Below are 16,963 nucleotides of genomic sequence, written 5' to 3'. Positions count from 1 at the left end.
GGTAAATTAGTATTCACCGACTCCTAGCAGGACTCAGTCTTTCCACTGAGAGCCAGTTGCTCACAGCAGTCTATTGCTAGGATTTAACTGAAGAGGTTTATTCTGTCTTCCTGTCCCTGATTGCACTAGCTCATCCACCCTCCCACACAGTTAGTAGCTGTTTAAGCAGGTCTAGTCTTTTGGTGCATTTACCTGGGCAGAAAGAACAATATCCAGAAAATTTTGAGACTTTTGAGTGTCATCCTGTTTTACTTGATTCTTGAGGATTTTCTTTCTGTCCTGGATTATCTTTTCTGCATAGAGTAATAGGTCTTCATTACCAAAGGGGACAGCTAAGTCAACCAAAGTCAAATACATTATAAAGCAACACAGCGCCCACACAAGGGTCACATCTGTTCAGAGTCCAGAGTGGGTACATCTAAATACATTAAACTTGTATGAGTGGTTTATATTCTATCAATAGACAACCTTTTACAAAAGTTTCAAATGGAAGAGACCAAAAATCAGTTTCTACCAGTAGACAAACAAGATGACTACAAACTTAGATGCAAGTGGCCAATCATTTTTCTCCCCAGTCTTAAATTTTGTTTTCATGGAAACTATCCAATGAGATCAATTACCCAACGTACACAACTAAAGGGGCTAAAAGCAAGTAAGCAAACAGACAGACAAAAGCAGAACATGGGACAGACAGAACATGTACAACCACCTTCTACAAAATTTGTTTTCTGTCTTAACTGGGGTCGATTTTGCTATTTGAATTTACCATATAATATACATCTTAAGTGAATTTAGGTGGAAGTAAGTAGGATTGTATGCTTTGATTTTCAAAAACATTTTCTACACAGCATGGATTTAGTTTCTCATCCATGTTCATGGAGGCAAAGCTATTTGAACTCAGCAAACTCAGAAAAAGATACAAAAGTAGGAGAGAGAGAGTAGTTGGAAGAGGGGATTCAGCAAGAGAAGGAGGGCGACAAGAGAAAGTAATGTGGGAATGAAGATAATCAAAATTGTATACATGTGTGAAATTATGAACTAAGTTACTGTTGGGGCTGGACCAATATAGCTCAGTGGTTAGAGCACTGGCTACTTTTTCAGAGGACCCAGGTTCGATTCCCAACAGTCACTTGGCAAAACTCCAGGCTGGCCTCAAACTCACAGGAACCACCTGCCTCAGCCTCCTGAGTGCTGGGATAAAAAACCCACTCCACCATATCCAGCTTTTGTGTATCTTTTGACTAATACCCACATCTACTCGTTTCTACATGCCTATGGCCTGTAAGCATGTTAGCTTGTAATTATTACCTAATTTACTGCACAAGAAAGCCACATGCAATGTACATTTTGCAATCTGAAATGCTCCCTTGCTATATAAGTATTAGTAATAATTGCATACAATAAAATTGCATAATACATGCATAATGAGGGAATACACTTATCTTAAAGGACAGAAGTTGCAATCATTCGAGCAGTGATTATATAAAAGTTTCATTAAGAACTAGAGTTCTTTTCTTTGCTTAGCATGAGACCTATCTTTCTACACATAAGACAGGCATGGTGGTGCATGGATTTGGGCACCCCACACCCAAGACATGCCCGTGTTTTTACCTGTACATTGATGTATCACTTTGCCTAACTCCTGGAAGCAGTGGCCCTTAGGACTGAGTTTGAAAATTATGTCATGATGATGCCAGAAATTGTACAAGCGAGAAGATATGATTTCACCAAGTTCAAATGTTGCCTTCACATAAGACTCGTAGGTGCTGGAAGAAAACCATGGAGCCATGGGTTAATGATTGACTCAGATCACAGAGAACTTGTTTACTGTCCCATCACTGACCCGTTTATCTGGCAGTTGGTTTCCTGGCCAAAAGCACATTTCGTTATTATGTCCAGGGTCATCAAGTTGATGTGTTCAAAAACCTCGATGGTTGTTTCCTGAGTGGTCCACATCTTCTCCAATTTATCCTGCCAGAGGAAGCCCAGATCAATATCATCACCATCATCAAATGGCCTTTACTTGACTGCTTTTCCCCTTATTGTCTCAAGGACAAAGCCCTGAGCTGACAGGAACTGAAGGCCAGAAGTAAATCGCCCATGTGTTTATTCTGCACATGAGGAGAGGAAGCTCACACTAGGCCGTTGAGAAAGAGCGTGGCTCGCAACTTACATCTGGCAATGGTCTTTCAACAACTGTCTCAGCTCTGCAACAAATGGTACAGAGCTGTACACACTGTGTAAGTAAGACTGCAACACGTGGGGTTTCTCGGAGCTCCCTCCATCTTACTAGATACCCCATCATACCTCTCAACCATCACACCACACCTCAAAAGGCTTTTCAAAATCATCTTAGATTCAGCTATGTACCACAGCAATAGACATGCTGACATGGAAGGGGGTGTCTGAGGCCCCAGTTTTAGATGAGGAGCTACAGGCAAGTAATGACTGATGGGACAGGGCAAGTAAGTCTCCCCCAGGAATGAGCCCCCTAAATGGTTATTCAATACCAAACAGTCAGCTCTGAAAACACATGCATACTAGCAACATTAAATGGTTGTACTTGTATTTATTTATACATATATGTAACAGTAATTATTAAAGAAAAAGATCATAGATTTGAGAGAGAACAAGGGATGATAACATGAAAGGAGTTGATGGGAGAAGGAAGAGAAGATGCAATAATTATATTTAACTTAAAATTTGCAAATAAAAACAATAACATATTTCTGATTCAAACACTGGGAATAGAAAGAGGCCTGGGAAAGGTGTTGCTTCAGGGAGCTGGCTCTTACTTCCTCATAGAAAGAGACCTTCTCACACAGCCTTCTCACACAGCCTGAAATGTATTGTCTGAGTGCTAACCTGCCCAAAGTGCCCATCCTCCAGTTGTAAATGCATTTATCACAACAAACACTTTTTTAAAATAAAAATACAAATGAATGGAAATGTTTAAATTTAGTTTAACCTATATTGTGGAGCACCTACAGGTGTCAGCCTAGGTGATGAATGCTGAGTACCTACAGGTGTCAGCCTAGGTGCTGAATGCTGAGTACTTACCGGTGACAAATTAGGTACTGAATGGTTGGAGACTGAATACAAAGCAGAATTTGAAAGCCTTTCACTGAAGTGTCTACTATTTGGTCAGATGGCTTATAGTTAAAGAATCAGTTTTTTAATGACTATATATCAGTTGTACCTATTAATAGAATTCAGTGTGATATTTCAACTCAGGCATTTGAGGAGAGCTGATGAGTGCATGTGGTAGGTGTGGAAGAAAGGAGCTCGTGGTGCTCTGGAAGCATTCAGCAGAAGGAGGCAGTATGTGACCAGGGAAACGTGGGCCCGAGAAATGCATTGGGCAGAAACAAGGGGATGAAATGGTCACTGGTGGAGCTGAATTGTTCCAAGCACTGAGCAGAGCTGAGGAAGATGCTATCCCCCACCCAGCTCCCTGTCCCCTGTCCTTCTTGGAACCTGGTGCTCTCCCAGTCTCTCCTGAGAACTCCTCCCTACTGATGTTCCACTGCATCCCTGCAGAAGTTTGTCCCAGCCACAAGCCTGTAACAACTGTTTCTTGGGAACAGAATATGGGCTTGCAGTTAAGTAAGGAAATTTGGCTTTGTGGTATTTGAAATTTATGAAGAAACTAATAATTAGTTGTCTACCTTTAATATTAAAAAAGTCTATGTCAATAGAGCTTTTGATAAAACTCATCTCTAAACCAGAAAGCCATGCAAGAGGGGTGGCCCTTGAAGGCCCCTTTGGAAGGAGCCACTCACCTAAAGATCCCCACCACCTATGAGAGGCACTTACCCTTTCCTCAGTCCTTTGCTCTTATCACTCTGCCTAGGGGTTTCTTGTTCTGCAAATCAGCTTATATTTGTGGTAAATCTGAAATTTGAAGCCAGTTAGCTATACATGGTTTCCTTACCTGTGTCCCACAGTACCTGCTATCTGAGTCTTACTACCACATAGTGTTAGACTCTAAGGCAGAGGACCCGCTCTTGTATTTTAATCACCTGAAGAAGTCAGGAAAGGCTTACATAGACATCATGACTCAGCGGGTACTTGCATTATAATTAGTTTCTAGAAATCAGCTTTAATTTTTCCCAATCCACTATATAAACGTCTAACCTAGTGTCTCACTTACCAGCATCACGTTCACAGAGTGGGCCATCATGTCCACACATGGTTTCAGGATGTCCTGATGAAATGCAGGAGTTAGGAGGCAGCGGTGTTGAAACCACCTGGGCCCATCTAAATTCAGGAGTCCTCTTCCTTGAGGAAGAAAATGCACATAACCTCATGCATTTTACTAGGTGAGGGGAGATGAGGAACACAGACAGCCTGATGCCACTGACTCACGAGCAGACACAAAGTAGTGGTGAACGTCAAGAAGCCGACAGATGAGGACGTCAGCTCTGATGCTCACACAGGGGTTAATGCGTTTAACACTGTGAGAAAGTGTTCCAAAGCCTGAAAGGCCCTGAGGCCCGATGAGCCTTAGTTCCACAGGGATGGAATGTGGCATTCTGCATTGTGTACTCAATGAAGGTGTGCACACACAAGGCACTTAACCTCAAGGTAAGACTTTTAAGTTTGAATAGCATCCTTTACACTTTTTCGTACAATGTATTTTGATCATAATTTTTGGCCTCCCCAAACTTCTCCCAGGTCCTACCTCTCTGCCTACTCAACTTTATGTTTTTTTTTTTCCTCCTTTCTCTCAAAAAAGAAAAATATCAAAAAACAAAAAATGAAGTCAGGCAGTGGTGGCGCACGCCTTTAATCCCAGCACTTGGGAGGCAGAGGCAGGCGGATTTCTGAGTTCGAGGCCAGCCTGGTCTACAGAGTGAGTCCCAGGACAGCCAGGCTACACAGAGAAACCCAAAAACAAAGAAAGAAAGAAAAATCAAAATGAACAAACAAACTAGAGGAAATAAATAAGATGAAACCAAGCCAAAACAAAGTGTACAATAAACCATGGAGTCTGTTTTGTGTTGGCCACCTACTCCTGGGAGCAGACCCTGCCCTGAAATGTGGTTAAGTCACACAGTCACACTCCACTGGAGATCACTGATTTTCCCTCCTCTCTCAGTATTAACTGCAAATGATTTCTAGGGTAGGGTGAAACTTTGTGCTCTTTTTCCTCTCTCAGTGCTGGGATTTTGTGAATGACATCCCTTTCCGAGGACTAAGAAAATGCCAGGTTTGTGGCATTTTGTTTGGTGGCATTGGCTTGGTGCTCTTAGAACGCCAGCCATTGCATAAGGTGCTGGGAATGCGCGTTCACCTCTCAGCAGCCGCAGCACTGGCTTCTCATCATTTCAAAGACGAGAAAAATGAGTCTGAGAGAGATTAAATTTCTTCCCTAAGCTCACGCTCAAGCAGTCTGTTGGCATGAACAGCAGCGTGTGATCTATGGGGCTCTTGATCCAAAGCCTATACTCTTTCATTTAATTCCTTCCTGGTCTAAAATAAACAGCAATGGCAAGAAGAAAGCAGCTTAATTTAGGTGCTTGCAGGATGAAGCAAAACTGCCCATCAGAGAAAAATTTTACTGAGAGGTATATAAAAATAAGAGAACTCTGAAAAGAAAGGAAAAAATATAAGGAAACACGGGAGAAGAGAGAATTAAATCCTCCCTTAGTGGAGCTAAGACTGAAGAGCTCACATACGTGTTTCCGTGAAAATGGGACTTTGAGGAGAGAAACAGACAAGGGTGCTTTCTGTGACATTTTGCTGGGTTGACCTTTGACACTGGGTTGACCTTTAACTGTCTCCTAGATGACTCTCCTCATAGATCTTACTCTTTAGAAATGTTGTGTGTTCATGTGTCATCCACTGTTGGTTTTGTTTTTGTTTTGTTTTTGTTTTGTTTTTGTTTTGTTTTTTTTTGTTTTTGTTTTTGTTTTTGTTTTGGTTGTTGTTGTTAAGTTGAGATAGGGTCTCTCACTAGCTTGGAATTTACCAATAGGTTAGGTTGGCTGTCCAGCCCAGAGACCTGCATATTCCTGTTTTCCCAGGGATTACTAATGCACACCATCATGATCCTCTTTTTTTTTTTTATGTAGGTTAATGGGGATTGAGTTCGTGTCTCCAGATTTCATTTTTAAACTTTAAAAATAATATTTTTAGGTGGGAATACAAACCACTGGCTTGCATCATGGAGTTTTCATTCATATTTATCTGTCATTATACTTGCTGCTCACTCGGACCCTCCTCTGCCTCTACCCCACTTCCCTTGTGTCCCCTGCCTCTCTCTGGATTGTTCTCTTCCTTCTCCCACATGGTCCCCCACTCTGATTCATGCCACATGTATTTGATGTCCCTTTTTTGATGCTTTTGTGTTCAGATATGAGTCTCTTTGGAATACTCTGCTATGGAAGAGTGACTTGGAGTGAGAATGGGTGACACATACATACCAATGCACGGAGTCATGAGCTGGTGCAGATACTGGGTCTTTGGGTCTGCAGAACCAAGCAGAGGAGACCGCATTAGGGAAAACACTCATGACTAGTTCATGTTGGGGAAGGCTTTCTTCCTTTGCCTGCACTCAGTGCAGACAGTGGGCAGGAGGGAATCCCAGCTCACTTTCTATGGCCTTGGAGGCTGGGAAAACCCAAGTCTTGACTCAGTTCCGAGAAGAACGAGTTCCAGGACCTAAGCTCATGTTCTCTCCCTGGTTGCTATTCCCTTCAACAGTGCTGGCTCACTAGGGCACGGGCAGGTTTCTAGAACGGGTGTTAGGATGTGTATGCTTGTTGGAAAACATCAGATAGTGAGGCACAAAGGCCTCTTGATGTGCTTGTGATTAATGGAAATAGCAGAGCTCAAAATGGCCATTTTAGCTTTGTGTTATGAAATAATCCGTATAGAAATCCTGTAAATGGATCGAGTGGATGGGTAGAGGGAGTGGTCTCTCCTCTGCAAAGGAAGAGAACAATTTGGACCATAACCAAGAGTCTGGGCTGGTAAGTGAACACTTCATCACCTTAGCTTCTGTTCAGACCCACAGAGTTAGGTTTCTGATTTCCTCTGGAGACTTAAGCTCATAATGCAGTGTGAATCAGTGTTGTTGACTCAAAAGTCCCAAAAGCAAGGAGACAAAAGAAGTCTCTGGCCACGCTGCTGGGGCAGCTGGGATTTATGGGGCCCTGGAGCCAAAACTAGATAAGGAACTGGGAGATACATGGGACTTCCCCTTGCAAGGGCAGATCTGTCTCTTGTCCATACTTGCTCAGGCTGTCTTCCAGCCCCACAGCTAATCTTTGCTTCAGACTGGGCCCGTGGGTCATGTGCAACTCCTAGCAGGATTAGGACTCAGATTTTCATCTCATTCCTTACCTGTTCTGCTCAGAAATATCTTTGCATAGTCTGGGTCATAGATGTAGAAAAATGCCCAGAAGGGCCCTATCCAGCAGGGGAAGGCACAAGGGTACCTTTTGACAATCTCATCAAGTGTCTCCATATTATCCTCTTGAAGAAACTACAGTAAAAAAGGACAGGAGATCAGAGAGTCAGTGGGGCTGGCATTGTGTTGGCTTGTCTTACAGATACACAGGGTGAGTTCATGGCCCACACTGGGCTGCACAGCAGAGAGACCTGACTCCTTTATGTAGGAAGTTGAAAATCTTTCTCTAAGATCTATAAGCTTGGGGATAATGTCCTAAACAAGGCTAGTGTATTTGTTTTTTTCAGTTTAAATACATGTTCCACCATTGGACCAAATCCTTGCCATGTGACACATCCTGTGAGCTTTGCCCAACAGAGGGTGAGGTGATGAGATTTCCCCCCCCAACCCCCACATTCACTGAGGACATCACAGGCCTAGAGGAGGGTAGAGCTGTCTGGCTGCACAGTTTGTTTTCTTATGCTGGAAGCTACCAGCTTTCTGTTGGTCAACTGAACATGACCACTGTGTAGCTCACCTTTTCTTCTTCCTTTTCTGTTCTCTAACTGCTGATTAATGTTCTTTCTCATGACATTAACAACAAACACTTCTCTCTACAAACCTGCCAACCCCTACAAAAACATCCAGTTCTTTCCCTGCAATGGCAGAACGGACTTTGAAACAAACACATAGATAAAACTCTTAGCTTCCAGAATCTATTTTATTTCCTTTTGTGGAGATAGGATCTCATAAAGTAGCTTAGGCTGGTCTTGAAATCACACCAAATCCTGCCTCAGAATACTGAGTGCAGGGTTATAGAAGTGAGCTATCATGCATGGTCGTCTACCAGCATTTATAATGCAGAGTACAAATAACACTGCCAGAAGGACCTTTGCGTCTCTCTCTTTTCTTTCATATATCTATATCTATATCTATATCTATATCTATATCTATATCTATATATATCATATCTCTATTTGATATGTATACATGTGTATATGCATGTTTGAATACACACCTGTGTGTGGAGGTGTACATACATATGTTTGCATTTGCATGAAGAGGCCTGAGGTTGATGTTGGGACACAATCATTCCTTTTTAATCTTTAGTTTTTAAAGATTTATTTGTACGCATATTCATTTTGTCTGCATGGAAGTATGTGCATCACATGCATGCCTGGTGCCTGCAGAATCCAGAAGAAGGTATTGGATGCCCTGAAACTTGAACTACAGATGATTGTGAGCCACCATACAGGGGCTGGGAATTAAACCTGAGTCCTCTCTCTGCAAGAGCAACAAATGCTTTAAATTGTGGAGCTATCTCTCCATCCCCTTCATTCTTATACTCTGAGGGAGGGTCTCTAGACAAAACCCAGAGCTCTAAACAAAACCTACCTGGCATTTATATAGGTTCTGGGCATCTGAATTCTGGTCCTCTTGCTTTCAAGGCAAGTACTTTACTCACTGAGCCACCTCTCTCACCCATACCCTTCAGGTACGAGATTGCCAGTGGCTTAAGTACACCCTGTAAATTACTGAAAATAAGATTTCTTTGCATCTACTTATGGTGTTTGCATGCATGGTTGGGATTCCTAAACACATTTGAACACAGTCATGGGTATCTCCACCTTGGAGGAAATGTAAGGGTTGAAATTCTTCCTTGTGTGACTTCACACCACATGCTGTGGTATTATTCTTATCCTCAGAAGAGGCAGAAAGTAGTCATTCAAATCTGTGTGTTATCAGTCAACTACTCTCATCCATGAGTTTGTCTCTGGACCTAAACCTAGGTCTACTAAAAGATCAAGATCTTAAGACCTAGATCCTGAAATGATGCTGCTGTTCCCACCTTCAAGTCATCATGATGTTGTCTAACAGTGTAAATATGTATTAACTCGTAAACAGAGAGCATTTATGGAGGGCTTATAATGTACTAGATAATGAATATTCAGAAGCAACTTAAGGGGGGAATTAATTTCGGCTCACAGTTTCAGGGGATAAAGCTCATCACAGCAAGGAAGGTATGGCATTATGTCTCACTGTTTGTCAGCAGGAGCTTATGGATTGTTCAAATCATGGAGAGCCAGTGAACAGAGACAACAGGACTGGGAGCAGGCTTGGGCTATAAGCCTCAAAGGTCCTCCTCCAGTGACTTATGTCTGCCAGCCAACCTCTCTAAATTGCCACTGGCTGGGTATTAGGTGTTTAGACATGTGAGCATATGTAGACATTTTAGATCTAGACCACAACGTGAAGCGCAGACAAGTTTTTGTGGACTCTGGAGTGGTCATGATGGAACTTAACACCTTAATTCACTAAGTGACATATGTCATTGTTCCTGCGTGAGAGGAACAACAAATGGTGTTAGAACTCATGGAATGCAGCCCACTGGTTAGCACAATCATGATGGATGTGCCTCAGAGAGGCAGAGCCCCAAGAACTACATATCCTGAGGACTTCATGCTGCTGTGGAGTGTGCCTCTTGTACTCAGAGGCTTGACATCCTTCCTAATCTATGTGTTGTGTGAAGATTCTAAGGGGTTTCTAGCTCCTCACTGGACAGTATCATTGGCAATCACAATAATAGTGCTTAATCTTTCTTAGGTATTGCTGCTGGAAGAATTTAATAATTCAATCACTATGCTAGGAAAGAATATATTTTACACACACACACACACACACACACACACACACACACGCTAGTAGCTCTGATGTAGAAAATCTTAATGAGCAATTTGAAGTTCAGAAAGGCACACTCTTAATAGTTAAGCTAGGAAATTTTTAAGGTCAAGAATAAGAACAATGACAACTGTGCCTCTTTTGCTAAAGCTGGGCTGTTGGTCAAGATAATGATTAAATTTATTGTATGAATTTTTGCCCTCGGCTTCCTGATATGATTTAATAAAAAATTGTGAATGAGTATATATGCACCCTGAGGATTTAAAGTAGACATGACTGATTGTTTTTTACATAAAAGTTTAGATTTGTGATTTTTTTAAAAAAAATTGTAAGATTATCTTTTAAGGTAAACAATAAAATAATTGATCCTTTCTTTGTAACAACAAATTGCAGCCTGCCAGTAAGAAAAACTGGCTGAGAAAATTGCCTTGTGTGTTTACAGTTTCTTAATCTATAACAGGTTGCTTAGTTGTGAATGTATGTGGGTTCTTGGGAATAGTTTTTTTTTTTTTAAGCTGTACTACATAATGTTTTTCATGTAAGGTATTGGAGAAACATTTTTTTTTTTTAAAAAATAATCATTCACTAAAAGGAAAATAGAATGTAGTCACATTGTAATTTCTATACAGCTTGAAAGATTTTGCTGGTATATATAAGCCATGGGAGAATAAAAAAGTTAGAGTTTGATTGTTGGAGCTTGTTGAAGTTTGCTTCATCTGTCCAGTGTGTGTGTGTGTGTGTGTGTGTGTGTGTGTGTGTGTGTGTGATTCTTTCCCCTCTCTTTTCCTTTCTTCTTTTATTTAATGTCCTTTTCTGGCCCCCAAGGAGTTTTTTCACCCCCCCCTCTTCCTGTCTCCAAAGGAATTCTTTGTTGGTCCCCTAGGGAGCATCCTTGCCCTAGTCAATCAACAACTCTATCCCCTGCCTCAGTTTACCCTGGTCTTTGACAAATATGTTTTTAGTTTTTTCACTCATTAAACAAATTTATCTCTTGAACAAGTCAATACTATGTTACATTATATGTAAATATACTAAAGTTTCCAAGCAAAAAGACAAACATTGCCAGAATGCACAAAAAAAACTATATATGTATTGACAGAAGATAATTTTTAAAAAGCCTCACATGCCTGGAAAACTCTAACATACTCATATTATCAAAGAAAGCTAGTGTAACTTCACCAATGTGAGGCATGGTAGACTTTAAGGCAGGAGATTTCACAATAACAAGAGTAGTCTACTAGGAAGACAGCTAAACATTTGTGTGCACTCTAGATAATAGCTTGAGAACTGATAAGGCAAAAACAAATGATAGAGTAGAGCCCAAAGACACCCACAATCGAAGCAGCAAGTCTGGTTATAGCACTAGGCAAGTCTCCACAGGCCAGTCTGCAATGAGACAATCACAGAAATCAAGGGTGCTTCCAACATTTACAGCAATTCAACTTGTGACTTCTTGCAGATTTTAGTGAGAGTGAAAACGGAATGGAGATAAGTTATTTCTTTGCCTTTTTCGAGAGAATCACTCCTTTTTGTTTTTTCACTTTTTTCTCTTTTTGTCTGTATTTTTTTGTTTCTTTTGTTTTTTTTTTAAATTTTTTTTTCTTTTTTGTTTTGTTTCTTCTTTAATACTTCATTCTCAGTAGTTGGTAGGACAGATCTGAGAGATAATTTTCAGATTTGTTTTCCAGCCTTCAGTGGATAACTTTTAAATTAAATTCTGGAAAGTGTGGGGTTGAAAATTAACTCTAATGAGATTGTAAGAGATTGTAGAGTAAGTAAACAGAAGTTGAGGACTGAGAAGGTTAGGAAGAGTGAGTTAGGTGTGAAGGAGAGACAGGTTGAAGGAAGTGCTGGCAGAATCTCAGGTCTCTCTTCAATCAGCATCGACCTCAGTTGCCTAAAGGGACTTAATGAAAAGAGTTTACTCTCTGCACAAACCAAGCCAGAGAAACTTGGAGGTCTGAAGAAACTAGGCACTGTTGAAGTTAAGAGTGAGACATTGAACCACAATAAGGACCTAGGTAAAAGGCTGTTTAAGAAATGAGATGTCCTAGCTTTTCACCTCCATACTTCCAGAATGCCAAGTCCCCAGGCATCCTCCTACGCAGCAGAAAGGGCAGTTCTTCTCTATATAACTGTAAAAAGATACTAGATGCTGATGGCTCTGCTCCTCCCACAGTGGTTTTTACATATTACTCTTTAGGAGCATTCTCTCTGAGTGCAAAAGACTTCTAGACCTCTGTAGTGTCTCACAGGATAAGAAAATACAGCCTCAAATCCTGTGACATTTGAGGACAGCCCCTATCATGGAAACACAAAGCTAAATGCACTGTGGTAGCCACCAACAAGATGGCCCCTAAGATGCCACCTCTGTGCTGTCCTCTCTCACAGTGTACCAGGATTTGTTGATGTGACCAATTACTCACAGCAGAAGTGGTGGCAGATAAGTTCCAGCTAGGTTTAAAAAGATTGCTGCCTCTTTCTTGACTTTTCCATCTTAATCTCTCTCCTCTTGTCCTCAGGGAAGGAAGCTGCCTTGTTGACAGTAGGACGGCTAACTTTTTGCTTGTTTGGAATAGAGGGTGTTGGAGGATGTGGGGCTTTTGTCGCTCAAACCAAGACAAATGAGCTATCCTGGGACAAATGGGCTATCCTGGGACAAATGGGCACTGTGGCTGTGAGTAGCCCTATGGAAAGAGCCAGTGCAGGGAAGCCAGGTTGCCAAAACCCGTCAAGAACCATGGGAGTGGATTTGGAGGTGGATTCTGTCCATCCAGTCTTTAGATGGCTGCAGCCCTTACCGTTTCCACACAACCTTGTTAGAGACCTAGAGTTAGCATCACCCAGCGCTTGGAAGCCATTACTGAATCCCAACCCTTATATAAACTGCATGAAATAAAAACTGTTGTTTTAAGCTGCTAAATTTGAGAGAAATCTGTTAGGCAGCAAAAGATAACAATATACAAATAGGAAGGAAACAAAAGTATGCAGGGGTTAGAAAAATTGTAGAAAACTACAATACATCAGAGGAGATATGACTAGAATATGACTGTGCTCTGTGCTCTTCCACCCTGACTCTGGGCTTGATTTCATGAATGACTCTGGTCAATTAATTTGAGTACAGCAAATGTGACTGAGAGGTTTACAAACTGTTTGCAAGGCCAGATTTGCTCACTTGCTATCCTGGGACCTTGACACCAGGTAAGCAGAGTCATGCTATCCAGCTATCCAGATGAAAGATAATACAACTGATAACCTACTGTGAACTGTGGCACATTAGTGAGCCTAGCCAAAGTTACCTAGAAAAGTTTTGACATCGCTCAGCTCAAATTGCCAACCCAAACAATACTGAGCTTAAGAAAACTATGGGGGGGGGGAGGGGCTACCTCCTGTGGACGGGCAGGATCCTAGGTGGCAATAGGGACATCAACCCACCCACAAAACTTTTGACCCAAAACTTACCCTGTCTACAAAAAATGCAGGGATTGGGGATGGAGCAGAGTCTGAGGGAATGACCAGCCAATAACTAGCCCAGCTTGAGACCTATCCCATGGGCAAGCACCAATCCCTAACACTATTAATGATACTTTGTTATGCTTGAAGACAGGAGTTTAGCATGGCTGTCTTCTGAGAGGTGTCATCCACCAACTGACTCGCACAGGTGCAGACACCCACAGCCACAGTGAACAGAGCTTGGAGACTCTGATGGGAGAATAAGAGGAAGGATTGCAGTCCCCAAGGGGATCAGAATTCCACAGGAAGACCAACAGAGTCAACTAACCTGGACCCTTGGGGCTCTCAGAGTCTGAACCACCAACCAAAGAACATACCCGGGCAGGACCTAGGCCTCTCCACACATATGTATCAGATGTGCAGCTTGGTCTTCATATGGGTCCTGGAGTGGGTACTATCCCAAAAGCTGTTGCCTGCATGTGGGATATATTCTCCTAGCAGGGCTGGTGTCTGACCCCAGTGGGGGAAGAAGCACCTAGCCTCACAGAGATTTGAAGTGCCAGGGTGGGGTAAGGGACACCCAGAGGGACCCCATCCACTCAGAGGAGGAGGGCATAGGGGATAGGGGAAAGATTGTGGAAGGGGGTGACCAGGAGGGGGGCAGTGAGCTGGATGTAAAGCGAATAAGTAAAAAGTAAATAAAAATACAATAATAATAATAATAATAATAATAATAATAATAATAATAGAAATGGCTATCGTTGCTGGGAGGTAGGTAGTGGTGCACGCCTTTAACCCAGCACTTGGGGGGAGGGGGGCAGAGGCAGGTGGATCTCTGATTTGAAGCCAGCCTGGTTTACATATTGAGCACTGGGGCAGCCAGGGCTACACAAAGAAACCTTGTTGTATGTGTGTGGCAGGGGAGGGGAAGAAGTGGCTATTGTCAAAGTGTGGTGTGTTTATGTAATATAAGGTAATTGGTGGAAGAACAAATGGAGAATTAGACAGAACTCATGGAAACTAAAATTGTGACGTCCAGATTAAAAACATGTTTTTCAGATGTCTCAGTAGTTAAAAGCATTTGCTATTAACACAGAGGACCTGGATTTGGTTCCCAGAATCCACACATGTCAGTTCACAACCACCTATAACTAGCTCCAGAAGATCTGACGTCCTCTTTTGATCTTTGTGGGTACCAGGCACATACATGGTATATGTACACACATCCATGCAAAAACACTCATACACTTAAAATGAAATAAATAAATCTAAAAAATTCAATGATCCATCTGTTGGGTATATGCCCCAAATAAATAATTACTATTTCATTGAGACATCTGACTTCTATATTCATTATGGCATAAATTTCTAATTTATAATGGCTGACTCAGGAATCAGCCTAAGTGTATACTGCTGGATGAATGAAGGGAAAAAATGCGGTCGCTAAGTGTGGTGGCTCATACCTGTGATCTCAGTACTTGGAAGGCAGAGGTAGAAGGATCACTGCAAGTTTGAAGACAGCCTGGGCTACATAGTGAGTTCCAGGACAGCCTGGGCTATAGTGATTGATTGTCCACATCAAACCTGAAATGCAAACTCCCAAACAATCAAAATATGTTAACAAAGAAAGGAGAGAGAAAAAAAGAAAGACAAGACAAGAAAGCGTGGTTTATGTGCATCTGAGTGTACTTGAAGGGACCCTGAGTTAGCAGATGGCACATGGGAATGGTACATGGCAGAGACATAGTCTAGGAAGCCGAGGAGCAAAAACCCCAGTGTAAGCTTTCCAGCCCACCCATTCCTGGAGAGTTTGTGCAGGCTCTTCACAGAGCCATCACAGTTCTCCCCCCCGGCCCCCCCCCGCCCCCGGGGATCCTAGGAGGAGGCACATCATCCTTCCCAATGCAGGATTTTCATTTTCTTTTAGTGCTCAAGTCTGTACCTTACTTAGGCCACTCACTTTCTTTTTGTAGACCTAGGACTTAGCACACACAGCTGCTATTCCCAATGGGTTGATAGAATTTATCGGTCTGGGTAGGGAGTGGATTTGAAAAGCAGGAGACATGGAGCAAGTGATGATCTGGTCTCCTTGCACTCAACAAACCTTCCTCACTCAGTATCCGCAGAGCAATGGGGTGTGGCCACTCCCGCCTCTACAGGAAGCTTTAAAAAGACAATCATATTTTTTTTTCCTGGTCTGAATGAACCAAGGGGGGCCAATTATTGCGTCCGCTTTTGCACATTCTCTACAACTAATAAGGATAAGTTAGAGCAGATACTGAGTTTTAAACAATACACGTAAAAGATATACCAAGGCGACTGAAGACTGAGCTGACACCTAGTGTTCTTTTACAATATTCGGGCTTCCCAAATAACCTCCCTCTCTAGCAACCCTTCCCTGGGGGTGGGGGGATGCGAGAGTCCCTAGTATTGCAGAGAAGCTGAGAGGCACCCCACCCTCCCCCACCCCCGGGCTGGGAGTCCTAGAATAGCTCAGAATGGCTAGGCTACTGGGCTTCCTCTGCAGCACCCTGCGGCGCCCCTCCCTCCATCTACCTTCTGGTGTCCCAGGAGCCAGTGGGCGGGAGGCCCGGAGAAAGGGCGCAGGTCGCGCAGCAGCCGCTGTCTCCGCAGGTAGAGCTTCATGGCCTGCATCAGTACCAGCGCCAGGCAGAACACCAAAGCCAGGTGCAAGGGCCGCGCCCAGCGAGTCTCCAGCCAGGAGGCCTCCATCACTCCGAGCTCGCTATCCTGCGGGCAGTGGGTGGGTGGAGGATATGGTATCGGTGGTGGGAAGCTCGTAGCTTTCTCCAGCAGGGAGCTGGCGTGAATCACCCAGCCCTCTCCCCAGTGAGCCCTGGTGTAACTGAGGTGGGGGGAGGGGCAGCTCCTGCCTGGGAAGAAGATGCTGGTCCTTCGGGATTTCCAACCCTTGCTAACCATTCACTGGTGCACGCTTGAATTCAGGCAGACTTCTTGTACCTTCCCGGGGTGTCTTATTTTAAGTCTGACAGTTTCCAACCTCAGAAGATCTGAATTTAGACTTTGAAATAATGCTCAGGCTGATGTAATTATTTCTCTTCCTTGTCACGAACAAAAATAAACTGCTTTGCGAAATGACCTCCTTTCCCACTCTGGAAATCTATGAGCAGCCACAGGAACTAGGTGGGAGCCGAGGACGATATGGCCATTATACATGTGCAGTGTGGCCTGCCAAACTGTGCTTGTGAATGTTTTGCCCTTGTTCCTCATCCCGATTTCTAGCGTGCACCAAGGTCCACTGTGGCCCCTTTCAAGATATGTGAGAGTACCAAACCCCGAGATGGGAAGAGACAGACAGTGGTACACCAACACAGAGTATTTCTATTATTCAGATACAATCAGCCCATTTCTTTATGCTAACATAAATATTAGCATATTTAAGGTAAGTATGGT

At 42.8% G+C, this 16,963-nt stretch overlaps 1 protein-coding gene across 1 annotated transcript in view; it reads right to left on the bottom strand.

The window, feature by feature from the left end:
• The window catches only part of LOC117708828 (cytochrome P450 4X1), a 28,408-nt gene extending 11,825 nt beyond the window's left edge, over window positions 1-16,583 (bottom strand). The window contains exons 1-7 of the mRNA XM_034502728.2: window positions 16,085-16,583; window positions 7,351-7,492; window positions 6,429-6,473; window positions 4,154-4,281; window positions 1,844-1,971; window positions 1,612-1,766; window positions 193-293 (exon numbers count right to left, since the gene is read on the bottom strand). Of these exons, the coding sequence (XP_034358619.1) occupies window positions 193-293; window positions 1,612-1,766; window positions 1,844-1,971; window positions 4,154-4,281; window positions 6,429-6,473; window positions 7,351-7,492; window positions 16,085-16,471 (1,086 nt within the window). The 5' untranslated portion in view covers window positions 16,472-16,583. The remainder of the gene's footprint in view (window positions 1-192; window positions 294-1,611; window positions 1,767-1,843; window positions 1,972-4,153; window positions 4,282-6,428; window positions 6,474-7,350; window positions 7,493-16,084) is intronic.
• Window positions 16,584-16,963: the final 380 nt, after the last annotated feature.

This window comes from Arvicanthis niloticus, chromosome 5, assembly GCF_011762505.2.
Source record: "Arvicanthis niloticus isolate mArvNil1 chromosome 5, mArvNil1.pat.X, whole genome shotgun sequence".
In the NCBI taxonomy this organism is placed as follows: domain Eukaryota; kingdom Metazoa; phylum Chordata; class Mammalia; order Rodentia; family Muridae; genus Arvicanthis; species Arvicanthis niloticus.
The sequence above is the reverse complement of the archived record's forward strand: the minus strand, read 5'-3'. Positions and strand labels throughout refer to the sequence as shown.